The sequence below is a fragment of the Urocampus carinirostris genome, chromosome 10 (genome assembly GCF_059441175.1).
Source record: "Urocampus carinirostris isolate Australia breed hairy pipefish chromosome 10, RoL_Ucar_1.0, whole genome shotgun sequence".
NCBI lineage: Eukaryota > Metazoa > Chordata > Actinopteri > Syngnathiformes > Syngnathidae > Urocampus > Urocampus carinirostris.
Genome location: NC_142358.1, coordinates 21,211,931 through 21,238,852, shown reverse-complemented (window position 1 = coordinate 21,238,852; position 26,922 = coordinate 21,211,931). Strand labels below are relative to the sequence as shown.

General features: G+C 39.1%; 1 protein-coding gene across 2 annotated transcripts; it reads left to right on the top strand.

Moving 5' to 3' along the window:
• Window positions 1-1,194: 1,194 nt before the first annotated feature.
• Window positions 1,195-26,126, top strand: daw1 (dynein assembly factor with WDR repeat domains 1). 2 transcript variants are annotated; one of them, XM_088345945.1, is made up of 13 exons: window positions 1,195-1,299; window positions 1,415-1,487; window positions 2,001-2,145; window positions 6,205-6,263; window positions 6,334-6,456; window positions 8,170-8,269; window positions 8,344-8,451; window positions 10,623-10,729; window positions 10,803-10,905; window positions 11,874-11,988; window positions 12,895-12,971; window positions 22,119-22,281; window positions 22,423-26,126. In XM_088345945.1, the coding sequence occupies exons 1-13, from the start codon at window positions 1,260-1,262 to the stop codon at window positions 22,455-22,457; spliced, it is 1,248 nt and encodes a 415-aa protein (XP_088202071.1). In that variant the 5' UTR covers window positions 1,195-1,259; the 3' UTR covers window positions 22,458-26,126. The 2 variants fall into 2 exon arrangements, with proteins under 2 accessions (XP_088202071.1, XP_088202072.1); XM_088345946.1 differs by lacking the exons at window positions 22,119-22,281; window positions 22,423-26,126 and adding an exon at window positions 15,989-16,106.
• Window positions 26,127-26,922: the final 796 nt, after the last annotated feature.

The following is a 26,922-nucleotide window of genomic DNA, read 5'->3' as shown; positions in this document are numbered from 1 at the left end:
TGTTGATTTTTTTTTTTTTTGCCAATGAGAGGTTTGGTCACTCCAGTGTGGGCCTTCAGTCCAAATGCTTTTCAACAGCGAGGCTGTACGGAGAGAAAAAGACCCTTAACCACGTACAGCACTGAACTGGCAATTTCTTGACTTTTCTTTTTTTTTTAAATGAAAAATAGTTCATGTATATTTACCTGATGTTCAAATCATTTTTTTCACTGAATAAAAATGCCCCGAGGAGGCACTAAATATTACACACTGTCCCTTTAAAGACATTCAACCAGGGGGTGGTGGGCGCAAAATGATTTCTTCTTCCGAGGTGGGGAAATTACACAATATCATTGAGAAACAGTGAGTTTAAACTATCTACTTTTACAATTTTTAAAGACATCAATATACTTTTATGGATGACAGAGAGGGCAGCGCAGCGGCGCAGTGGTTAACGTGTGTGCGGCACAGTTCTAAGGTCATGAGATCGAACCTTCCGTGTGGAGTTTGCATGTCCTCCCAGTGCTCGTGTGGGTTTCCTCCGGGCACTCCGATTTCCTCCCACCTTCCAAAAACATGCATTTTTAGGTAAATTGGCTGGTTCAAACAGTCCCTTGGTGTGAATGAGCGAGCGAATTGTCTGTTTCTGTGTGCCCTGCGACTTGCTGGCAACCAGTTCAGGGTGTCCCCTGCCCACTGCCCGAAGATAGCTGGGATGGGCTCCAGCACCCCCACGACCCTACTGAGGAGAGCGGTGCAGATAATGGATGGATGGATGGATGGAGGACAAAGATTGCCATTATTTAATGACCAAAACAAACATTCAAATAATAATAACGTCCTTTTTAGATGAAAAGCCTTTAGAATTTTTTTTAAATCACACTCAGTTACAAAAGGATTTTCTTAAAAGAGAAAAATAAGAAATAATATAAAATTAATCTATGAAAACATTTTAAATTCAATAATTCTGTTAAGGACATTTTATTTTAAAATGCCGTTATCATCAATTGAATTTTCGTTGTAAGGCCGTTTTTATCACTTAAACGTTTATCTTGTTCATTAAATTATGGCACTTATGGTCTGTCACATTTTTTTTGTTTTAGAGTGGTGCAAGGCGTCTCAAAACACATTTTATTATGCCGGTATATTATCTCAAAAAATGCCTACGCGTTAATTGCGTTCTTTTATTTCCGGGTCTCGACTGAGCATGCGCATTGGCCACCCTCTTGCCGTTACCATATCAACTGTTTGTTGACACGACGTGGGCTCGCTTGCGCAAAATGCGACTTAAGAGGTTTCTTCTTCGATATTACCCACCAGGTAACACAAGTCCTTTTCTGCTTTAACAAAATCTCTGTATCCTTTAATGGCAAATAGGCCCGAGAAGGAACGCAATAATGTTTTATTAAGCGAAATATTTTTGATTTTTCCACAGGCATTATCCTGGAATATGACAAGGGAGGGCTATTGAGGACCAAATCAATTGACCTTTTGGATTTGACATCCCAGTACGTGCTTTTATCATTACCCGTATGCAAGAATAGTGTTAAGCGATTAGACGAGGAAAAAAAATAATGTTTTGTTCAATAATAATGTGAATAATAGAAATCCCATTGTCCTCATTTTAAAGAAAATCCATTTTATTTTCCATTATCAAGCTCTTTTTTTTTTGTAAATGCCAGAGAGCCACTAGGGAGCGCCAAAGTGCCGCTTATTGCCTAACCACAAGTTTCATATTAAGGCAGAGGGCTCAAAATAATGATCCCGCGGCCGCAATTGGCCCCTGCCTGCGAGTTTGAGACCCCCGATTTAGGGGATTTTTTTTCAGAATTTTAACGACACAGAGGCGGGTTATTTTGACCTGAGCACATTAAGGTAAATATAATTATATTCATCATATTCAAGTATAAATATAATTTAAACATTTGATTATGATAGTAATGGTGATCATATAACTATGCTAAGACTGAATTTTACATTGTTAATTTTTGATTATTGTTTTTTTTTATCTTATTTTGCAGAAGCAATCCAGATGAGTTGTTGAAAGAGATCATGAAGTCCGAGCCACTAATTACAAAATCTCGAGCCGAGCAGGTAAAAAAGCTCATTATTCGACTTCAGCAGAAACAAAACAAGGAAGACCAAAACTGCTTCAATTTTTCCAAGGTTCGTACAGTACGTCTGTGTGTCTTTATACATTTTCTTGCCCCATTTCTCACATTGCTCCATTTTTTCGCACCAAAACCAGGCCAAATACTTTGTGGAATACTTCAAGAACATTTTACCTAACTTCATTTTGAATAGAGACCTTTGAGCAAGTGTATAAAAGATACGGCCTGCGGGACGGATCAGGCCTGCTAACATATTTAATCTAGCCCGCAAGAAAATGCTGAGAAGCACAAGAGAAGAATGAGCCGCATCACGTCAAAAAAGACCTGCAATATGTTTATTGAATGAAAAGTACTGTGCGATTCAAACCAGATGTAATACAATATATTCACCTTAATTTTTATTTTTATTTTCAATGAACAAAATGACCAGCAAAACCGAAAACAACTTTGAGTACCTGAACACTCGCATTTAAGCTTACATCGCAAATAATCCCCTAACACTGCTTTAAAATAGCCACATACCACAATCAATATGTACCCTGAATATTAATAAAAGTGTACCTAAACTGGTCTGCATTTATATAGCACTTTTCAAGTCAATGAAGACCTCAAAAAACACTCTACAATGTGCTTCACACTTCCCCATTCACACACACCGAAGGCAGCGTCAGCCATGCAAGGCAACTACCTGCTAATTGGGGCCATTAGAGATTCAGTGACTTGCCCAAGGACACTTCGACATATAACACAGAGGAGCCGGGAATCGAACCTGCGACCTTTTGATCCCAAGACGAGTGCTTTACCTACTGACAATAAAGCTTAATATACCGGTAAAAATCTGAAAATATAGCACTTATAAACCATTTACTGTACCTTTAAGTAGCGCCTTACCAGTTGTACAGTATATAATTTTGGTATTTTGCAATATTTTGCTTCTTCAATCAATCTTTGTTGTCACTGTCACTTCTTCTTCCCCTTATCACTAACTTTCATTATTATGAGTAGAAAGGGGAACTAAAACCAACAAAATCACAGTAAAATGAGATGTGGTCCCTTTAAACACAATCCGGACATCAACGATTGAAGTCTAGATCGAGCAGGGAATCATCGCCAATTATTGTTAAAAAGTGCCCCTCCGTTATTTTCTTCTTAGCATGTTTTGCCTAAGCAAAGGCCTGTAACCCACTGAAAAAAGGTCTGTGACCCACTTTTGGGTCCCAACCCACAAGTTGAGAAACAATGTTTTAACCCAATACGATTGCAGTCACGTGTGTCACCTGGATGTCTCTCCTAAATGCAATATTCGCTACTAGACTACGTTTTTTTATCCCCGTGATTGGAAATTAGCATCTGAATTAAAGGATACAAAGTAAAATAATACCACCGAGGGTTCAGAGGTTTATAGAACCTTTAACTCCTTTTTGTAATAAATATGACATTAATAGCGAGGCTCCCAAATCTAGGTCAATATTTCCATACAGAAATAAATTATCATTAAATCTATCCTCTTTATAATTTGCATTTAAATTAGTGTTCATGTGCCTTTACAAAATGGTTGACTTTCTTTGAGAGAACCAAACTAGTGGAAGCGAATTCAATCGTTGTTTTGTTTTATTTTTAAAAGCACAGTTACCAGAGATTAAATCTTAGTGAAGGAGAAACATATTCAGGAAAAAAAAATCGTTTTTCAAACTAATCTTACACCCCTGTATCATCGTAATTTGATCGTGAGTTTCTGAAATATCCACATCTTTTCATACCATTATTTTACAAGTCTGGCCCCCGTGGGAGTTGTTTTTCGACCATGTGGCCCCTGACCTAAAATGCCCTTTGATTTTTCAATACGGTAACTGCCAATTCCCTTTTTAGAATTGACATGATGAAGCCACTGCCCTTTTTCAACACTAGAGGGCAACAAGACTACACAAAGACCTGGACAGTGATTTGAAATGACTCCAAGACTTCATCAGAAAATAATTTTATTGTGAAAAAGTTCTTTATTTTCTTTAATGTAAATGAAAACAAAAATAGTAGACCCCATGATTTATTACAAATCAACTAAAATATATCAAGTCTCTTGTTATTTTAATATTGTAGATTAAAAAAAAACCTCACATATTCCATCTCAAAATACTAGTATATCATAAAAAGGTTTACTAGTAAGCTGTAAGCCAGGGGTGTCAGACTAATTTTACCTCAGGGGTCACATAATAGAACAAACATTCTCTCGGGGGCCGGACTTGTAGATTGAGGAGAAAGAAAAATAAGAGAGAAAGAAATAAGAGAAAGAGAAGGAGAGAAAAATAGAGAGCGTGGGACAGGGAAAGAGAGAAAGGGAGAAAGAGCGAGCGAGAGAAATAAAGAGAGAGAGAGAACATGAGAAGCAAAAGAGATAAAAAGATAGTGAGAGAGGGTGAAAGAAAGAGAGTGAAAGAAAGAAATTCAACAGGGAAATATAAAGAGAAACAGAGAAGGAGAGAAAAGAGGAGCGAAAGATAGAAGGGGAAAGCAAGAGAGAAAAAGAGAAAAGAGAGAGCAGAAAAAGGTCAAAAGACACAGCGAGAGACAAAGAAAGAGAAAAAGAGAGACAGAGAGAGTGAAAAAGAGAGAAATAGAGAGTGAGACAAAAGGGCAGGAAGAAAGAGAGATAGACAAAGATAGAGAGAAAAGAGAGAGAAAAGAAAAAAGGAGGAGAGAGCAAATGAAGGTAAAAAGACACACAGAGAGACAAAGACACAGAGAGTGAAAAAGAGAGGGAGGAAAAGAGAGAGAGAGAGAGAGAGAGAGAGAGAGAGAGAGAGAGAGAGAGAGAGAGAGAGAGAGAGAGAGAGAGAGAGAGAGAGAGAGAGAGAGAGAGAGAGAGAGAGAGAGAGAGAGAGAGAGAGAGAGAGAGAGAGAGAAATACAACTACAGTGTCTTTATGAGAGGCACCTGGCTTTGGCAGCATCAAGTGGACATATTTCAACCTGCAGCTCGTTTTTCTCTTGCGCTTCCCTCAGCGTTAACTCGCCTGATACGGCCCGTGGGCCGCCTGTTTGACACCCCTGCTGCCAGCCATAATCAGGGATAAATTTAAAGTTCATTAGACACTCAAAATAAGTAAACGGGAGAGAGCTCAAACGTCGGATAAGAAATTCCAACCTGTTCCTTCTCCTAGGATACCAAAGCAGATCCGCCATTTAAGGATAAAAACAAAAGAACAGCGACATGATTGGCCGAAAGCGACAATGATGTAAACAGTGCATAATGGTGAAAATAACAAACAACAGAATGAAATAATAGTCAAAATAATGAACCGGCATCCTATGCATTCTAATTTGCAGAAATGGTCTTTTGTGATATTTTTTTCTGTATATAAAGTGCAGGAGGTAAAGTGCTTGTCTTGGGATTCACAGGTCGCAGGTTCGATTACCGGCTCCTCCGTGTCCTTGGGCAAGACACTGAACCCCTATTGCCCCTGTTAAGCAGGTAGTTGCCTTGCATGGTTGACACTGCTATCGGTATCTGAGTTTGTTTAAATAGTTAATTGTGAAGCACATTGTAAAGCCCTTTGAGAGGTCTTCATTAACTTGAAAAGTGCTATATAAATCTAGACCATTCACATTTACAGGAACAATCAAACAAACATTCATTAAAAAAACTTTAAGGTTGATGTTTTGGGTACCCAAGTAAAGAAACAGCAGACACTGAGGTAGAGGTGCTCAAAATAGGGATGGTATTTAATAACATAACTAGGAACAAGGGGTCACAAAACAAATGACATGTCAAAACAAAAAAAAAACCTGACATGGTCCAATCCGGAATCAAAGACCAAACCAGAAATGGAGATGCAAGGAACAAAGTAACAAACAAACAACGTGGGAACTTAAGTACTAACAAAATGTCCAAATAAGAAACCAGGAACAAACAAAAAGCACACAAACCTGGGTTGGTAGTGGAAATGACCCCTTGTTTTTGTTACTTTGTTCCTGGTTTTGTTATTAGTATTACCATCTTTCTTAGCACCCATGCCTCAGTTTTGGATCCCCCTCACTTGCGTCCACCCTGCAAAAAAGCCAAGAGAAACAGAATGACCCACAAAACCTGAGATTTTGTTCTCCTTTGTGTTTTACAGGAGTTAAAAGCACACATTCTGCCTCTGACTAACGTTGCGTTTGACAAATCAGGGTCAAGGTGATGTGGCAAATTCTGCCGCCCTGTAAAAAACTCTTGGGTTGGTTTATGGTTTTTGTCGCCTCTGCAGGTTTCTAACCGGGAGCTATGACAGAACGTGTCGTATTTGGGACACCGCCTCCGGCACTGAGCTTCACACACTGGAGGGTCACCGGAATGTTGTGTACGCCATTTCGTTCAACAACCCCTTTGGGTAATAACACTTTTACAGCCAACTCTTTTGTTTTTTTTCTAGCTCATTTTACACGAATTCTTTCAGTGCCAGACGTTTCTCTCAAGTGGGATGTGCCGGTGCCATCCAATTTTTGCCATTTTGTTTCATTTTTGAAGGCCAACAGAAAATTTAGCTCTTTAGCTCTACAGACGTAGGGCACATCATTTTTTCAATTTTAAATTTCATGACATTCCTAAGATTGGTTCAAAAAGTCGAAAAACTGAAATGTTTTTATTCACATTTGCATGTACACTGTATAAAAAGTATAAAGATGTCCTTTAAAATGAGGACATCAGGACGGGTATTTCTATATCTTTTTTCCAATGGATTACACTTTCTACCACTAGGAGGAAGTGAATAATACACACTGTCCCTTGAAGTAGATTATGGATCCCTTCTTTATGATTTAATTGATTTTGATTCTCAATGTTTTTTTGTGTGGGGAATTTTAAAAAACGAGATTTGAGAAAAGTGGAATGTTTTTATTTGAACTTTTGTGGCCCGACCTCACCCAGACTCGAGCTCAAGTGTCCCCCAAGTTTTTTTTGGAGTTTGAGACCCCTGCTATAGAGGAATTATGGAAGGTTCTGAAAAATGCTGTGCACAAACCATCACCATCAAACCTTAAGGAACTTGGGCATGTTTTGTAAGGACGAATGGGCAAATATTTCCGTTACTAGCTGTGCAAAACTTGGTTGGTCAGTTGGTTGGTCAGTTGGTTGGTCAGTTGGTTGGTTCTTTGATTGGTCCGTTGGTTGGTCGGTTCCTTGGTCGGTTCTTTGATTGGTCCGTTGGTTGGTCGGTTCGTTGGTCGGTTCGTTGGTCGGTTCGTTGGTCGGTTCGTTCGCCGGTTTGTTCGTCGGTTCGTTCGTCGGTTCGTTTGTCGGTTCGTTTGTCGGTTCGTTTGTCCGTTCGTTTCTTCGGTTCGTTCGTCGGTTTGTTCGTCGGTTCGTTCGTCGGTTTGTTCATTGGTTGGTTGGTTGGTCCGTTGGTTGGTTCTTTGATTGGTCCGTTGGTTGGTCGGTTCGTTGGTCGGTTCGTTCGCCGGTTTGTTCGTCGGTTCGTTCGTCGGTTCGTTTGTTGGTTCGTTTGTCCGTTCGTTTCTTCGGTTCGTTCGTCGGTTCGTTCGTCGGTTCGTTCGTCGGTTCGTTCGTCGGTTCGTTCGTCGGTTCGTTCGTCGGTTCGTTCGTCGGTTCGTTCGTCGGTTCGTTCGTCGGTTCGTTCGTCGGTTGGTTGAAATTATCGGTTTGTCGGTTGGTTGGTTGGTTCTTTCGTTTGTTAGTTAGTTCGTCGGTTGGCTGGCTCGTTCATTCGTTGGTTGGTTCGTTGGTTCTTTTGTTTGTTGTTTTGTTGGTTGGTTCGTTCATTCGTTCGTTCGTTCTCTTAACCAGATGGGTCGTAGGGGCACCATTTCCTGTGGTGTGCCTTTAGCAAGTACAGCCTGGTGGCACCCGTCCCTCTCCAGGCCAAAAAATCCCAAAGGGGGGCACATTTTTGCAAAGCCTACTTTTTATTTTTTTTATTCATTACCACAATATATATTGCTGAATACATTTTTTATTTTTTTCCCGATTTTGTCTCACATGTTGTTGATTATGAGGTTTTATGTATAAGTTTGAAGCCTGAAATATGGAAATATGTCCAAAAGTACCTTTATGATACACCCCACCTTTTTGTTTTTTTCTGATTTAGAGACAAGATTGCTACGGGTTCCTTTGATAAGACCTGTAAGCTGTGGTGCGCCGAAACGGGAAAATGCATCTATACGTTTCGGGGTCATACAGCCGAAATAGTGAGTAGAAAGCTCTGTTTTAGATGCAAATGTCACATGTGACTATATGTGAGGAAAATAAACACGTTGTGTAGGTGTGTCTGGGATTCAACCCCCAGAGTACGCTTGTGGCCACAGGCAGCATGGACTCCGCCGCCAAGCTGTGGGACGTGGCGAACGGGTGGGAAGTGGCCACACTCACTGTGAGTCATTATTTTTTTTTTCCTTTTTCCTCTGACTGGCCTTGCATGAAGCATTTTTGCACATCAATAAAAAGCATTTTCCCTAGCCACTCTGTACCCGCATGCAGCCGTTTGTGATCTGAGTTTCATTGTGAGACTTTATTAAAGCACAAAACGCTCTTGTGAAAGGTTTTTTTTAAATGAAAATGTTGGAGATTTTAATCTTTGTAGAGTAGTTTTGCAAATCAATGACCTCATTTGAGTTGCGACTTCCGAAGCCATTTTTCACCCGAGTAAATTACGGCTATATGAATGATAACAGCTCAGCAGTGCTGGAGAATTGTGATTTATAATTACCCTAATGACAAGCTGTGACCTATCCATCCATCCATTTTCTACACCCTTTATCCTAACTAGGTTCGCGGGGGTGCTGGGGCTATCCCCGGGCAGTCGGCAGGGGACAACCTGGACTGGTCGCTAGCCAGTTTCAGGGCACACAGGTACAAACAACATTCATACCTAGGGACAATTTTGAGTCCCCTGCCAAACCTGCCATACATGTCTTTGGAATGAGGGAGGAAACCGGAGTGCCTGGTGAAAACCCACGCAAGCAGGGGGAGAACATGCAAACTTTGCACAGGGAAACTGGCAGCTGGATTCGAACCTAGGACCCCTGAACTGTGTTGCTGAGGCGCCAACCACCTACCACCGTGCCGTAGCTGTGACCCAAATCAAGAAAAAAATTACACTTCTCAAATTTATCAATTGAAAGGATTGTGCAGTTTAAAGCAGCGATTGTAGATTATACTCACCTATTTTTCCCCAAAACAAAATGACCAGCAAGAACAAAGCAATTTCAAATATCGTATATGATCGCACATAAGTTTATTTATCGCAGATAAGCGACTCCCTAAAATTGCTTTCAAATAGCGACTTACTATAGGAAATTCATAGCCAAAATATCAAGAAAACCTGTACCTAAACAATTATAACCATAAATAGATAATAAAGATTAATATTCTGACAGTAAGCAAAAAATGAAACATTTTTAAACCATTTACTGTAGATTCCAGCAGCACTCCAATGGCAGACAATTTACTCCATTTTCATAATTTGAAATCATTTATCACTGTTTTCCACATTTCCTTACTTCTCTCATTAACTTGGGACTCATTATCATGGACAGAAAGAGAAAGTAGAACCAAAAAAGAACAATAAAAGGAGATGTGGTCCTTCTGAAACACAATTGGGAAATTGCTGAGCAGGAAGAAGAGATTAAACAGGACATTACTGTTAAGAAGTGTAATTGACCCTCTTTTTTTCTTAGCATTAGTTTGCCAAAAGAAAGGCCCCGCAACCCACTGAAAACGGGTCGGAGACCCACTTTTGGGTCCAAATCCACCAGTAGAGCAACTTTAGTAGACTCTCCAAATAAGGAGAAAAAGCAACGGAATTACAGGGGAACAGGGAAAATGCCCAAATCTCAAAAAGTAAATTCAAACATGTTCTCAAAGCATTCCCCGTTGAAATCTCCAAAGTTACATAATCATCCACCCAAAAGGTTGTGGCTGTTGTCAGCCGTCTTGCTACTACGGGTACCAAAAAAACTCCAAAAACCTCGTGACAGGATGGGCAAAAAATAAGATAAATATTGCGTTTTGGTCCCTTTGAGTCTCTGTAGTTTGTATTCTTCTTTGTGATTTTTAGTACTTTTTTACAAATGCTGTATAACAAAGTCAAGCAGACACTTACAATACCTCTCATTGCACAATATTTTGAAACAAAGTCACTAGTGCAAATAATGTTTAAACACAACACAGCAACATACAACTACATTTCACCATTATCTAATTGATCGTTAAAAGGGGAAGACAGTACCAACCCAAAGACAATATTATTGATCCAAGCCAAGTACTTGCTCAGTATCAATAATATCAACATTTGAATCGATCCGCCCACCCTTAGTGTAGTTAAATCAAGTCAATTCCCATTTATTTGTAGATACAAGATGTTTCAAAGGACTGGTTACAATGACACCATCCCCTGATCTTAAACCAACAAGCGGACAAGGAAAAACTCAAAACCTCAGCACGAGGAAAATAAGACACCTTGAGAAGGGGCCTCACAAGTGGTAATCCCCCTTCCAGGATGACCAGAGTGTATCATAATTCTCTGTTCTTGATTGCATTCAGGGTCATACTGCAGAGGTGCTTTCCTTGTGCTTCAACTCGTGCGGCAGTCAGCTGGTGACGGGCTCTTTCGACCATTCCGTCATTATTTGGGATGTTGCTTCAGCAAGGTCAGTGATCCGACTTCTTGCAGCAATTTTGTGCAAGATGGAACAGCCAACACACTTGCTTTTGTATTCGAAGGCGTGTCCACACGTTGATGGGTCACCTGGCAGAGATCAGCAACGTGCAGTTTAACTGGGACTGCTCACTAATAGTCACAGGCTCTATGGACAAAACGGGAAAGGTGAAAACATGCATATACACTCATTTACTATTGGGGGGGGGGGGGGGGGGGGGGAGAAAAGGTTATAGCACTGAGTAATTGTTTTTGATAATATTTCACTTTTTTTTTTTTACTTTTTCTAATTTGGCTTTGTGGAACTATGCTCTGTTTTCCAATTTAGCAGCAGTTTAACAGCTTTTAGAATACAAGGCTGAGTCTAGATGAGCGTCCAAACTCTACTTTAATCCAAAATAGAGTCAAACTAAAACATACAATGACAATAGAGTGAGTCTGACACCACACCACAAACAATAAGGACTAAGCAATTTCAGTGTAATACACCACAAGTATCTATTAGCAAAAGCTTTTTTGGGAAACTTACAGACGATGAAGATAAAGGCACAACAATGCAAGCAGATGGCTGCAAATCAGGGGTCTCCAACGTGGTGCCTATGAGCAGCAGGTATCCTTCTAAGAACATCTGAGTAGCCCGTGAATCGGTTCTGAATATGGGTCATTTTAAATTCCAAGAAATTGGATTTTTAATCGCATGGTGTTTTAGTTGTTGACTGAGCCTATTTAAACTCAAATTCTAATAATTACAACCTGGTGATAACATAGTAACAGCATAGTAATAACATAATAATTGTCATTTTTGAAATGCATATCAAACTGGTAGCTTTTCGAGTAATCCATAATCAAAAGTCGCGCTTCAAAAAGGTTGGTGACCCCCGCAAAAGGAAATCGTTTATATATTGAACCAATATGGCTGTGATGTCGCTTCCTATCTGAAAATATCCTTCAAAATAAATGTGTAAAACAGACTTGAGTAAACTCCAAAATGACTTTTCCTGTGGGGGTAGGACAATGTTTATTCTTGAGTGCTTTTCCTAATCTCATTGCAAATAATGTTCATTACGTTGTTATCAATGACAATGAAGACAATTTCAATTCTAGTGAATATATTTTATGGTGCCATTTTTCCTCAGGTTTGGGATGCATACAGTGGTAAATGCATTGCCACCCTTTTTGGACACAAAGAGGAAGTGCTGGACGTTTGTTTTGATTTACGAGGTCAACTAATTGCTACCGCCTCAGCTGATGGTGAGATTTTGTCATATTTAACCACACTGTTTTAAGTATTCACCGATCAAGAGTAGTGACTAAATGAGGAGAACATATTGTTTTTTTATGATTATTTCTACTCGTCCAAAAGATGCACCTTTCGTTGTAAAATATATCAAAATGTACAAATACAGAAAAATTAGGTGTCGGTGTGGGCGATAACAGGAATTTTGGTATCGGTCCGATCCAAGTCAATATAGGGTAGTATCAATTGATAGCGATCCTATACCGATACTTTTTGCTTGGAAACAAGCATCGAATATAATAACTCCTCCCCCCTGAGTTAGTTTATATTTATGATAAACAAGGCACACAAATTTTAGGCACTAAAATGATTGTTACTAACTACATAAGGAGTATAGAAAATAGATATATTTCTATCACACCTGTCTCAGAACAAAAACAATTTTCGACATCCCGATAAAAATGTTCGTATTTACCGTTTTACGTGAGTCGAATGGTCGTAAGTATGGGAGCATCTGGGGCGGCAGTAGCTCAGGAGGTAGAGCGCTCGTCTTGGGATCAAGGGATCTCAGTTCGAATCCCGGCTCGTCCGTGTTACATGTCGAAGTGTCCTTGGGTAAGACACTGAACCCCTAATACCCCCAATAAGCAGGTTAGCGCCTTAAATGGCTGCAAGGCCGCTATTGGCAAATGTGGAGCACATTGTAAAGCGCTTTGGGAAGTCATTGACTTGAAAAGCGCTATATAAATGCAGATCATTTCATTTCATCTGTATTATGATAGATCCGCCTACCCATACTCTTCTAGTGTGTGGTGCATCCTTTTATTTCCGCTACTGTTAATTCTGAACATCAGTTTTCAATGCAGTGATTTGATTAACACTCTTTTTATTGCCTAAATTCTGTCGACTGTTTTGAACAGGCACAGCTAAGGTATTCAGTGCAATTACACATGAGTGTCTAACAACACTAGAAGGCCATGAAGGAGAAATCTCGAAGGTAAGAATTGATCGCCCTAATCCGACTCAGATAGCTTAGTTTTAGGGGTTGATTTTGGGGCTATGCATTCACTTCCATGTAAACACACAAATACTGACGTACTCAATTGAAAAAACATCTTGAAAAGCAATTCATTCACATGTATAAATCACAAGTTTACAAATATCTTGGCAAATAAATAAAAACGAAAAAAATATATACCTGCAGTATATCTGAAGACATTGACAAATTCCAAAATAAATATACATAAAGTAACATAAAACATATTTATTCCAACAATTATTAAAAACAAAATAAACAACATACAGCAAAATACATATAGGTAAAGGAAATCACGACATATAATTTACATGCAAAAAAAACAAGGCGCACCGTACTAATGAATTTCCCTTCGGGGATGAATAAAGTATCTATCTATCTATCTATCTATCTATCTATCTATCTATCTATCTATCTATCTATCTATCTATCTGTCTGTCTGTCTGTCTGTCTGTCTGTCTGTCTGTCTGTCTGTCTGTCTGTCTGTCTGTCTGTCTGTCTGTCTGTCTGTCTGTCTGTCTGTCTGTCTGTCTATCTATCTATCTATCTATCTATCTATCTATCTATCTATCTATCTATCTATCTATCTATCTGTATTATTTTCCCCCCATTTTATTAACACTCCACTTATTGAAACATGAATATTTTGTTTGTTTGTTTGTTTGTACATGATTCAATTGTTTGTTTGTTTGTACATGATTCAAATTGAATCTTTTCTTCCGGCGCCGTCACGAATGGCAGCCACTCCAGCAGCTCCCGTGTTATTTTCGATTGTTCTCGATTGTTCTCAGCTCAGGGATGCTGCTGGAAATATGAATTTCCCTTCGGGGATGAACAAAGTATCTATCTATCTATCTATCTATCTATCTATCTATCTATCTATCTATCTATCTATCTATCTATCTATCTATCTATCTATCTATCTATCTATCTATCTATCTATCTATCTATCTATCTATCTATCTATCTATCTATCTATCTATCTATCTATCTATCTATCTATCTATCTATCTATCTATCTATCTATCTATCTATCTATCTATCTATCTATCTAAAAGGTCCAGTCTTAATCACGCATTGCATTGCTGTATTTAACACACAAAGAAGCCACATGTGATCACAGGGCCCATGCTTCATATAAAATCCACATGCCTGCCCTTTATTCTTAAAGATGTTCTAATAAGGTCCACTACTACATCCACCTTTCAACAACAACACACACACACAGATACAAATGTGTGTATTTAAACATAGAGTGGGAGCAAAACAGTTTGGTTGTGCCTCATTTAAGTATCGAAGACAAAATACTATCATTTTTTTAAATCACAAAAAGAATAGAATTTAATAGAATATACCTTTATTGTCATTGTTACAAAATAGGTTGAACATATTGTGACAACGAAATTGGACGTGGCACTCCAAGTTCACATTTTACAGTGAGGAACAAAGAAAACAAAGAAGATAAAGGAACAAAAAAGATAAAGGTTATAATTTACACAATATTTTCACACGAAAGTGTGGGCATGTAGGTTGTTACATACAGTTTTGGGATCGTATTAGTACAATATGCGGCAGTGCAAAATAGGCAACATTGTGCAAAGTGAGCATAGGCATGAATACAATTTTACATCTGTATGATGTAATGTGTTTGCAAGAGTTTCAGTTTTTTGGGTGGTGTGTGTTAAGGGTGGTGATGGCTCTTGGGAAGAAACTATGACTCATAGGCGAGGGCATGATAAAACACAAATTAGAGCGAATAAAAAACGTTTTTTTTCACCTGTAATTGTCGTCTCTCAAACACATTGAAGTTCTCATTTGTTTCTGAACTGCACAGAGTTCCCTTTCTTCACCTGTTTTTTGGGCTTGGGCCAGCGGGTGAGGGAGACGCTTTGTGGGATCGAACCATGTGATGCAGAGGGGGTAAACCAGTATATGCTGTTGTTCTCTCTGCTGAATAAGTGTTACATGGTTGTTGTGTTAAATCAATCCATCCATCAAAACACTTAATTTGTCCCCAAGGGGCAATTAAAAGGTACACAGAGTAGCATACAACACGCTTGTTGGCTTAATGTTCGGTGTCAGGTTGGGAAGAGCGAAGTGGAATGTTTGGAATGATTTTTAGTTTGTTCTTGACCCTAGCCATCTCTCACAGGGGGGGGGGGGGGTATGGCTTCCATATATAGAAAGATAGTTTTTCACATCAGCTGTGAATTCCCACACATATGAATCACCATTACCCCATTTTAATCTTCTATGACAAACCTTAGCACTCTGGTCCTTGTGGGCCACATGTCCTGCATGATTTTCAAAGAGGTGATTGCAATCACCAGGATCATTAACAAGCTCCAGACAGCTCCTAGCTAAGTATTTGTATCACCTGAGTTGAAGAAGAGGAGTAGCTTAGTGGTTGGCACGTAGGTGGTACAGATCTGAGGTCATCGGTTCAAATCCAGCTATTTCCTCTGGGTGCTCCGGTTTCCTCCCACATTCCAAAGAAAACCCATGCATGTCGAGTTAATTGTCCCTAGGTTTGAGTAAACGATTGAGTGGTCTGTCTTTGTGTCCCTTGCAACTGGCTGGCAACCAGTTGAGGGTGTCCGCGGCCCACTGCCTGAAGATAGCTGGGATGGGCTCCAACATCCCCTGCGAGACAACCGAGGAAAAGCGGTGCAGATAGGCGGATGGAGTTGAAGAAGAGAAACCTCTTAAATCATGCAGGACATGCTGCCCTCGAGGACCAGAGTACCCAGTTCTGATCTATGGGCACATCGGTTTTTTTGGTTTTATTTTGTTGAACTCCCCCATAGAAGAAATGAGTTTCCCTGTCAATTCATCATTGTCTTCACAAGGTAGTAATCCATCTAAATTAGCAGTGGATAACTTCAATCGTGTTTAGCAGGACACAAATTTATTATTGTTGCTTAAAAACAATATAAGTAATGTGTTGAAGCACAGTAATTTTCTTCTCTTGTCCGTAGCATGATTGTTGAATTTCGGGTGATCCGAAGAAATTAGAGACCGGAGATTGACTACTTCTCGAAGTTTTTTGATGGCAGAATATTCTGGACACCACTGTGCTACAGAAGACGAAGTCTAGATTATGGAAACAATTTTCACGTGACATTTGATGCAAGCTTTTTATAGTTTTTTTTTTTTAGGCATTTTAAAACCGCTATTGAATAACTGGGTTGTTTTTCATCTTTTGATCAATATCAGCCATTTCGACAGCGTGCCATTGTGGTCTTGTGAACATTGGACTTATTGACACGAGACACTCTCGCAATTAGCACGACAATATAAATAGATGGCTAAATCTGATGCACATTCCACAAACCCTCATAAAATAATGATTGTAATAATTGTTTGAGATATAAACTAACACATCTTTGGCTTATCCCAGCATATCTAGAACTCCCATTTAAGAAAACTGATAGAAAATTCCAAACTTCTCAGCAATTGAGCTACCTCTATTTTATTTAGACCAAACTGCACAGCGATTGTTCTTTTGTGTAATGGAACACAATTAGGGGGTAAGACAGTGACGTTTTGCTACTTTGAAAATAAGCTCCAACCTATTAGACGTGTTCTAAGGGATGGGCAGGGCACATGTATGATGCAGCAGAGGTAAACCAGTGAAAGCTGTCGGACCCTGCTGTTGAACAGAAGAGTGTGTTGTGTTACCCTGACCCGAGTGACATGGCCGCTTTCCTGTGTCCCGTTTTATTTGGAGGGACGAAAGCATCACTAACTTGGGTGCCAAGGTGCTTAACTTGTTTGGGTGTTTGGGCATTTGGGCTGGCCTTGGTCCAAAAATGTTTGTGTGTGTTTTTTGCTACTTTTTCCCTTTTTTATTTTCTTTGTTTTTGTATGTGTTTGTCTTGCTGTCGGTCACGCCTCTCGAGGGATATGAACAGAGTAGATAGATAGATATAAAGCCTCAATCTGAACCTGCTTGTCGAGGGTTTTTTTCCCAACAGTCCATTCTGACGCAACCACAGCAACCTACTCAAGCTAACATGATTAGCCTGGCCTTTGTGTTTGATTACATTTGGAAAGAAAGGTCAAATGCCTTGATGGCGGATGATTTTTTGAAAGAGCTGAAGATTTGTGCGCAAAGGTGAATGTCTTGCACGTGAGAGGGTCCCTATGTTGTATCCGTGTGTTATAAATATACTGCAGGGGGATCAATCCTGAGGATTATGAGCCTTATCTCTCTTAAACAGGACACCTTTTCTACCTTACCCCTGCTTTTTTAACTGTGACATTTTCCCATTTTTTATTTGACCCATTTCCCTTCTTGTCAGCTTGCGTTTGCCCTTTTGTTGTCTTGTCATCACTGATAATTACTTAATGACTCAAATCAGGAATGGGCAATTTTTTTGATTGATTGGGATTTTTTTTTATCCGTTCCAATGTCTGAAATCCAATACCTCTGCAGTACATTAGGGATTCAATAAAAGTCAAGCTCTATATTACCGTAGAATAGTTTTCCTTGTTACTTAGGTTCTTGAGTGTCCAAGTAGTGAGGGACACTACGTTTCATATGCATTGAAGAACTCCAAATGCAACATGGCTGGCTCAGAAGTGTATTTTTTGGATACAATTTGATAAACATTTAGGTTGATAAAAACATTATAATCTAAAAATGGCAAGTTGAAAAATATAGACAGCTGTAGAATGTTGGCCTTTGAGTGGAGTAAGCATCAATTACAGTTTCACCTTGGCATTTTCACACCTTTTTAATGCCCAAATTCAAGCACCTTTTGAGGACTTTCAAAGACAATTTTCCAATTTCACGAAACATGAAAAATGCTCTATATGTAGAGCATTATGTATATGCATTATGTATATGTAATTTACATACAGTGCCAAGAAAAATGATTTGCCCCCTTTCTTATTTCTGTTTTTTTTAAATAATTATCACTCACAAAGGTTTTAGATCATCAACCCAATTTTAATAATACACAGAGAAAACTTGAGAAAATCCAAATGCAGTTTTGAAATGTTGATTCCATTTATCAAGGCATAATAGAAAATCAAAACCTTTCTGGTCCAATGTGAAATAGTAAATTCCCCTCCTTGTTAAATAACAAAGTAACTATGACTAACCACAGTTTTGGGAGTTCAATTCCACTGGCAACACCCAAAATTAATGGCCACTACCTACGTTGAATAAATAAATCTCTTGTATTGAATCTGCTAGATAAAGTGAAATAGGCTACAAAATCTCAAAAATGGTCACAATACATAGAAATTCCAGAATAAACTAGAAAAAAAGTGATTGAAATCTATAATTCGGAAAGGATCACAAAAACATTTCAAAGGCTATAGGGCTCCAGCAAACCACTGTCAGAGGCATTATCCTTAATGGAAATAAACTGAGAACAAGGGAATACCTCCCCATAAGTGCCTGGCAAACTAAGATTACTCAAAGAGTGCAACGACGGCTCATCCAGGAGGTTGAAAAGAACCTAAAAAAACACCCAAGGAACTGCAGGTCTTGCTGGCCTTTATGACTCCACTATAAAAAAGATACTGGACTAACATGGCATTAATGGGAGAGTTCCCTGGTGAAAACCCCTGCTGTCACAAAAAAACACAATGAGTCTCACAATTTCCTTAAAGCATCTTGATCATCCTCAAGACCTTTGGAGAAACAGCATGTGTACTGATGAGTTTTGGTCTTATGCACCTGTCCTCTAGGGGGCGATGATGCTTCACATGACTGTGCCATACAAACTAATACCAGATGCAGTTGATCATGAGAGAAGAAGAAACACAATGCGAGACTTAAGCAGACTTGTTTTATTTTACTTCATTTATTATGTGATGTATAGTCAGACTGCCGGGAAACATGATAACATTTTCAAGCATCTACAAGCACCCTAAATTCAAACACTTGTCAAACCTTGAAAACACAACATTAAAATTTAAGCATTTTCAATGATTTCAAGCACCCATACGAATCTTTATTAATACTCTATGAAAATTATACTTTAATGGGGATATACACAACGGGACACTAGGACAAGAATGGCACCAAAACAAAAATATTTTTCTGGAGGTAATTTATTTCACAAATCATAATTATTGACCGGATCAGAAGGCTTGATGGGCTGCATGAAGCCCGCAGGTCCTAGTTTGCACACACTTGACTTGAAGACTGTTTTTCTACTTTCCTTTTTTTTTTAGCACCTTCATTCATGGTTGTATTCTTGTCAATTTCTATGTCCAGTCTTGGGTGGCTTGTTGGTGTTCAATTTATATCCATAATAAAACTTTATTTTCACGGGTACCCCGAGGAGGGCTTTTTAATCTTCTTTTCCGTAGTGTCCCTCGGTGCAAGAATAGAACCATTAAGGCCAGGCCCCGGGTCGGACTTAGTTGTCATTGGGCGTGATTTTCAAAACGCTCTCCAGTGCTGCTGCCTCTTTTATTATCCTTCTCAAGTCTTTCAAATAAAATGGCCCCCACGGGCTGATGAAGTGAATACTATTGCTTGCCCAGTTTTGTCAATTAAACTACTGTGAAATCACATGATTTACTCCAAACATAACCTTCGAAAGAATAATCCCTTTCTGGATTTAGAATTACAATGCATAGCAAAAGTATTGCCCCGCCAAGAACTTTTTGATTTTACATTGCTACATTTCAGGCTTCAAACTTAAAGCTGAAAAAAACTGAAAATATTTTCCAAGAATCAACAACATCTGAAGCACAGTCGTGACATTAAACAAAATGTTTTCAACATTTTAAAATATATTGAAAAAAAACAAAAACGCTAAAAAGTAGATGATGGAAAAATATTGGCCCCGTGTGCTCTCAGCTTAGCCAACTGACTCCAGAATTTCACTGATTAATGACCCTATGTCGACCTAAATGCCCGACAATGACACGGTGCAAATGTGTGTCATTAAGTTACAGTTCAATTGGACATGCTGGAGAACAGACATCATTATGGAGACCAAACAACACACCAGGCAGGATAAAGTTGTGGAAAAGTTCAAAGCAGGAACAGGGTTCAAGAAGATTTTGCAACATTTATACATCTCCCAGAGCATTGTATGAGCAATGACATCAAAATGGAGAGAGCATGAAACCACTGCAAATCTACCAAGACCTGGCCATCCTTCTGAACTTTTGCCCAAACAAGGAGAAAACTGATCTGAGAAACAACCAAGAGGCCCAGGATCATATTGGATGACAGGCATACACAGCTGAGGTGGGACATCCTTTGCACGAGATAACAATTAATGAATGCCGTAAAAAGGCCCATTTGGGGTTTGCAAGAAGCCACATGGTAGACACAAATAACATGTAGAACAAGATCCTCAGGTTAGATAAGACCAAAATTGAACCCTTTGGGCTGAATGCATAGAGGAACATTTTGCATAAAAGAAAAACAGCACATCACCCTGAAAACACCATCCTCACTTGCAAACATGGTGGCAGCATCATGCTCTGGGGTTTCTTTTCTTCAGCAGGGATTCGGAGGATCATTAGAGTTGATGGAGCTAAATACAGGGCGATTCTGGACACAAATCTGTTGTAGTCTTAAAGAGACATGAGAACGGGGCACAGGTTCACCTCCCAACTGGATAAGGACCCTAAACATAAATGAACATCTACAATTGAACAGTTTAAAACTAACAACATAATGACGTTAGATTGGCCAAGCCAAAGCCCAGACCTCAATCCTATAGAACATTTGTGGAAAGATCTGAAAAATGCTGTGCACAAATGATCACCATCACACCTTAAGGAACTTGATTTGTAAGGAAGAATGTGCCAATATTTCTTCTTTAAGATGTGCAAAACGTATAGAGAAATACCAAAGATAGACTTGTGTATCTGACCACAACGAAAGGAGGTTGGACAAAGTGTTAACTGAAAGGGGGCCAATATTTTTACAACTATTACTTTTCCATTTTATATTTGTTAGCACAATGTCTTTTCGCAATTGTGTCTCACATGTTGTTTATTATTAAAACATATTTTGAGTTATTTTTTAATCTATGATTTTAAAGCCTGAAAATTGGTAATATGTCAAAACTTCCTGGGGGGACTAATACTTTTGCAAGGCACTGTGAGTACCACAAGTCGTTTTTATCTAGCCCACGTGGGCAGCCATTTTGCCACTTTCTGTTGACTGAAAAAATGACTTCAAATAATTTGACACTGGCAAAATGGCTGCTACATTGAGGGACATTTTGAAGCTTGATTCTTGGATCCCCAACGTTTTGCCCACGGGAACCAGGGTACCTCGTGAGGATAGCTGACGTGCCCGCGGACCTGTTGTAAAAATAGCTTATTAGTGCTTAGTCATTGTGATCTTATAGTATATTGATTTTTTTTAATTAAATGAGTGTATTTAACCATGCTTCCAATAATTAACCTGATAATAACATAGTAACAACATAGTATCAACGTGACAAGTTGTTACTTTAGATATGCATTTCAAACTGGTTGCCTGTTGCGCTAAGTAGTAACAAAACTTAGCTCTCATCTCGAAAAGGCTTGGAAACCACTGCTTTAGAGTATACTAATGTGCGTTACACACTAATAACTACAGTTCTCCTGCCCGCGCCAATTACACTGGTTTTAATTTAAACGCACCACCTCAAACGCCTGATTTACTCTGGGAAATATCACAAAACACGCCCTGCACTGTGAAATATTTTCTCCTTGGGTCTATACAATTCACGTAGGTCACCCTTCTTTAATTCAAAATGGTGAATTTTCATGCCTGAAAGTATCGATCCCAGGACAATAGAAATGCTCTGATACCAGTACTTGATCTGTATCGATAATATGAATATTTGTATCGATCCGCCCACGCCTACTTTGGAGAAAATTACTTGTTGGTGAATAACTTGGCAGAGCTCTTGTTTAGATGGCGTTCTCCCTTTTCCTCTTTCTCATTTGCAGAATAAAAAATAAGCGGCCAAGTCGTGCACAAACTCCCCTTAATTACACCACAAGTACCCTGATTTTTAATGGTTGATCTTTTATGATAATGAGGTGTATTAAACTCAAGTATGCAGTTTTAACAGCATTTTACAGAGCCTCTGCTGGAATCTATTTTTGAGTTGAGTCTCTTCTTGTTAGATCTGCTTCAGTCCTCAAGGTAGCCGTCTCCTGACCGCCAGCTCAGACAAGACAGCTCGCCTGTGGGATGTCCAGTCCGGAGTCTGCTTTCAGGTCCTGCAGGGCCACACCGACGAGATCTTTTCCTGCGCCTTCAATTACGAAGGCGACACCGTTATCACAGGTATTCACATCACCAATGTTCCTGCATGCGTTTGATAACGACTAATGTGGCCCGGAGCGGTCCGAGGCAGCTCGTCACAATTTGTTAATTGCGCTGGTCCCTGCTGTGCAACCACCTGCTCGTGTTTTTGTCCTACTTCAGGCAGCAAGGATAACACGTGCCGGATATGGTCCTGACCCTCCACGGGAACCCGTGGATGTTCCTGTCACCGGGTTATGATCGGTGCGGGAATTGAACGGCCGCCCTGGACAGCTTCATTTTAGCGAGCAGCTCGTCAGTCTCGACGTGACATTGAAATGCTCGTGCAAGAGCGTATCACTCATATGCAATGTTTTGATCTTCTGGTTGCAATTATTGATGTAAATCCTCAGCTTGATCTCTTGACATTCATACTTCCATCAAAGAAACATATTTTCCTCGTCTCACTTAAACTCAAGGTCATCTTGTTCTTCTCTCGCAGTATACTAAAGTAGCTTAAGGACAAATCCTACAAGATTTAAATTCCATATGTAGTGCACAGATATCAGCTCTGACTGATTATGCCTTATTTGTGCTCAGGGAGACAATTGAGAATAAGTTTGTTTGGTGCAGTGTGAGAACGATTGCAACCACAAATTTGCAACATTGAACTCATTCTGGCAATGAACAATTCCTTGCAAAAGACTAAGGTGGACAGATCATGCCATATGTAGAATAAAAGTACAAGTAAATCAATAGTGCATACAATACTCATTCCATTTCCTTCACCGCTTATCTTCACTTGGGTTGCGGTGGTACTGGAGCGCATCCAAGCTATCTTTGGCCAGTGTGCTGGGGATACTATGAACTGGTTGCCAGCCAATCAAAGGGCACACAGAGACATACAACCATTTACACGCATAATCACACCTAGGAACAATTTGGACCGGCCAATTAACCTCATATGCATGTTTTTCGAATGTGGGAGGAAGTCGGAAGAACACGAAAATGCCACACTGTAGCTGAAATTGAATCCTTGACCTCCACACCGTGGAGCTGCATGCTAAACACCCATCCGCCGTGGCGCCCCTCACAATCAAATGCCATATAAATAAATGAAGACATAAATAAATCACGGATTTATTCGTCTAGAACATGCATCTTTACCTAAAAACAAACTCAAAGTTTGGGTGTGCGGTATACACAAGGTTTAACGGTAGTATATGATCGTATGGGTGCAACGATTGATCAGTCGAAAAGTTGCATATAATTAGATGCAATGGGAATAGAACCCGGGTTGCAGCGGTGAGAGCGCCAAATCCTAAACACTATGTCACCTGTGTTATAAATAAATAATGAAAAAGCCTTTGATTTATCTCACACACTATTTAGACCGGGTGGTAACATGTGTTGCCCTGGAACCACCAGGCTGTACTTACCCAAGACACACCACAGGAAATCGTGCCCCTAAAATCCTCGTGGTTAAGCCAAACCACACAAGAGACTAATGTTACGCAATGGAGAAAAAAATAAATTTGTTCTCAAAACTATGAATTAATGGAAAAAAGGATGATAAGGGAAGCAACTCTTAAGTGTCTCTAATAATGAATTTGACCTTGAAGGACATTAAATAAATACATTTTAAATTTTATGTTGGTATTGTTTTCATAGTTAATGTCAAGAAATTATTTGAATCATGGCCACACATCTTCAACGTTTGTCACTTTCAATGTTTACTTTGAGCTAAGAAAAAGTGTAAATGTAATACAGATTTAAATAAAAAATTAAGAATTTGAGTTACAGTGGAACCTCGGTTTTCGAACGCCTCTCAGTTCGAACAAATCGGTTCTCGACCAAAAATTTCGAGAAATTCCTGCTTCGCTTTTCGTTCAAAAAATCGGAGTTCGAACCCCGGTACGCTAGGGGCGACGCTGAGCGGCGTACTAGTGTAGATTGCCCCCACCCCTCGTGAAGAACTGTTGTCACGGCAACTCGCACTCCTTTTCTGTTTTGGTTTTTCAAAAGCGGTGAAGGGAGTTTTTTAACCCCTAATTATGCCACGGAAGAAGGTTGGTGCAAGCAGCAAAGTTGCTACAGGTGAAAAAAGAGGAGTAGTGCGTACAACTATTGCATTTAAGAAAGAAATAATAGCAAAATATGAAGGTGTGCGAGTTTCCCTTCTTTCAGGAATGCAGCATGGCGTCTGCCGACCGGTAAGAAATCCTATTCATAATTCTTTTCTTTATCCTTTAACCACTCACCACTTGTTGTGGAGACCCGGGTGCTAAATGACGTGTAAAAGACCTGATTTTTTTATTTTTACACGTTCATGTTAGCGTAATCTTTCGTACGGAAGATTACGCTAACGCGAACGTACGATTAGCCTGGGTTAGCTTTACTTTAAATATTCAAGATAAACATTCAGGGTGTTGGAACGGATTAAAACAATTTTACATTACTTTTAATGGGAAAAAACGGCTTCGGTGATCGTACAAATCGGTTTTCGTACAAAAAAAATGGAACGGACTATGTTCGAGAACCGAGGTTCCACTGTATACACAAGTAAGCGTTATATCTGAATAAATATATATAAAAACACAATTCAGTCATATATGTATTTATTAACTCTTTTTTTAAAATTTAATCAAGTATTTAGTTTATTGTTTATTTTGTCGTGTATTTCGTTGTGCATTTTATCACAAGAAAATGTTTAAATGAGGAGGCGGGCCTGTTACCTGAGCTTTTTACCTATTGGTTAAAATGCAATGCAGTTGATCGGTGCACTCGTCGATCAACCAATGGGTGAAACGCTCAGCCAATTCGATCCTCCCCTTTGTTTGATTAACATTTTGCTGTGACAAAATATACGACAAAATAAATGACAAAATACTTAAAAATTAACATGATAAAATGTACAAAAAATACATGACAATACTGAAATAGATAAATGACAAACTTGATGAATAAATTGATCAATTGCATTTACGTAATATATTTTGGTATTACATTATCTATTTGTGTTCATTTACTTATATGGCATATATAAGTCTTTACATATGGCAGGATCGGTCCTTTGTTGCCCTCAATCACATTAAATGAGGTAATGGTTGATGTCACCTGCTTGAAAATGAACCTCAAGTCTTAAAGTTTTATGATTTGCAGTTCAACTGAAACTTGGAGTTTAAATAAGCCATTATGCTTTCACAAGATAGAATTGTGAGACTTTAGCTTACTAAGCTGTTAGGTTTTGACCTTCACTAATGTTATTGTTTTAACTAAGGAACTGTGTTAAGTGCCAACTATAGTATGTAGACCACAACACTGGAAAGTATTGCAAGCTAAAAAAAAAATCAGTCCATGTCCAGGTCGCTCAGTAATGTCAACCCTCAAATGGTCTTTACAATAATTTCAGCTTTGTCGTCTCCACTAGTCTAAATACCGTACATTAATCCATATTTTCCTCATGGAATATGAATTCTAGGACATTCAACGTTGGGTCAGCATTCTCTTTCGCAATGTCAGAAAATAACAATATCAAACACGTGCATTGAATCTCATGTTTGAATTCAATGAGTTAAAGTGATTGAATTGTCTGAGGTTGCACTGGGCGTGATGGGGGGGGGGGGTTGGTCTTATCTCGCATTTGTGAAACAAAGGGAAGATACAGGTTGTCTTGTCGTTGGGGGATATCTATCAAATTACAATAATGCCCAGTTACCTTAAGTCCTATCCACAATAAGATTTAAGCCAACAATGTTTGTTCTCTATCTGAATGGTACCAACCAAGATCCTGACTTCTATCTTGCCTTGTTTTCTTTTCTTATCGTTGTTCTGTATTCCATTCAAGTTTCCTCTGATGATTAATAAAGACAATTCCTAAAATCTGAGGGTGTGTGTCTTGATTAAATTGTGTTGAACTTTCAGCAAAAACAGTGACAAGAATTGATCTAAAATTGTTTTGTAACAAGAAAAGGAAATTATGGTTCAAACTGGCCTTTTATACTATATTCCATCCAATATAGACTTTTACATTTATATTTCAATAGTGCTCAATAAGTGTGTGGTTTTAGGATTTCGCAAACGCCTTCAGGGTCAGGAAAGTGGGTTTCCCAAGCCATAAAAACTTTGTCTCTACAACTTGGAGGCCACTGGTCCCTATCTGTTATCAAACAGGCGCACCTAACTCGTTTTTGCTAACCCATACAACGTGAAGGCCACTGGCAATTCTATCAAGACTCTACAACTTGAAAGCTACAACTTAAAAGCTACTCTGAGGCCTGCTAGCTGGCTAATCAAGATGACCTTGACATGCAAAAGTTCCACTACTCATTTATTATGCTCGCACGCCATCTAGATATCGACATTATACACCACATTGAAATATGTGATTCCTGTTCAAACCAATCAGATTCAGTTCCTGTGTTCATAAAAACAAATCAGATGTAGTTTCTTTTTTTGACTTTTACAATAAATGATCTTTCTGAAAAAGGAGGTGGGCTGATTCTGGAAGCACGTACCCCCGATGGAAAGGGCTATCAAAAACCTAAATTTCATCAGTGTGTTCTTTTCTTCTTTCTACTACAATCTCAAGTATTAATTCTAATAAACCGATCCTTCAAATTAACTATAAGGTTTTTCATTCGTTTTCCTGATACATATGTTTTGCCCCAAAAAGGAAAGACG

Excerpts from the sequence above, each read along its gene's own strand:
- daw1 (XM_088345945.1), top strand. The coding sequence starts at position 1,260 with ATGCGACTTAAGAGGTTTCTTCTTCGATATTACCCACCAG. Across the intron at positions 6,457-8,169 it reads TCGTTCAACAACCCCTTTGG|AGACAAGATTGCTACGGGTT; the intron begins GTAATAACACTT and ends TTTCTGATTTAG. Across the intron at positions 12,972-22,118 it reads ATGAAGGAGAAATCTCGAAG|ATCTGCTTCAGTCCTCAAGG; the intron begins GTAAGAATTGAT and ends TCTTCTTGTTAG.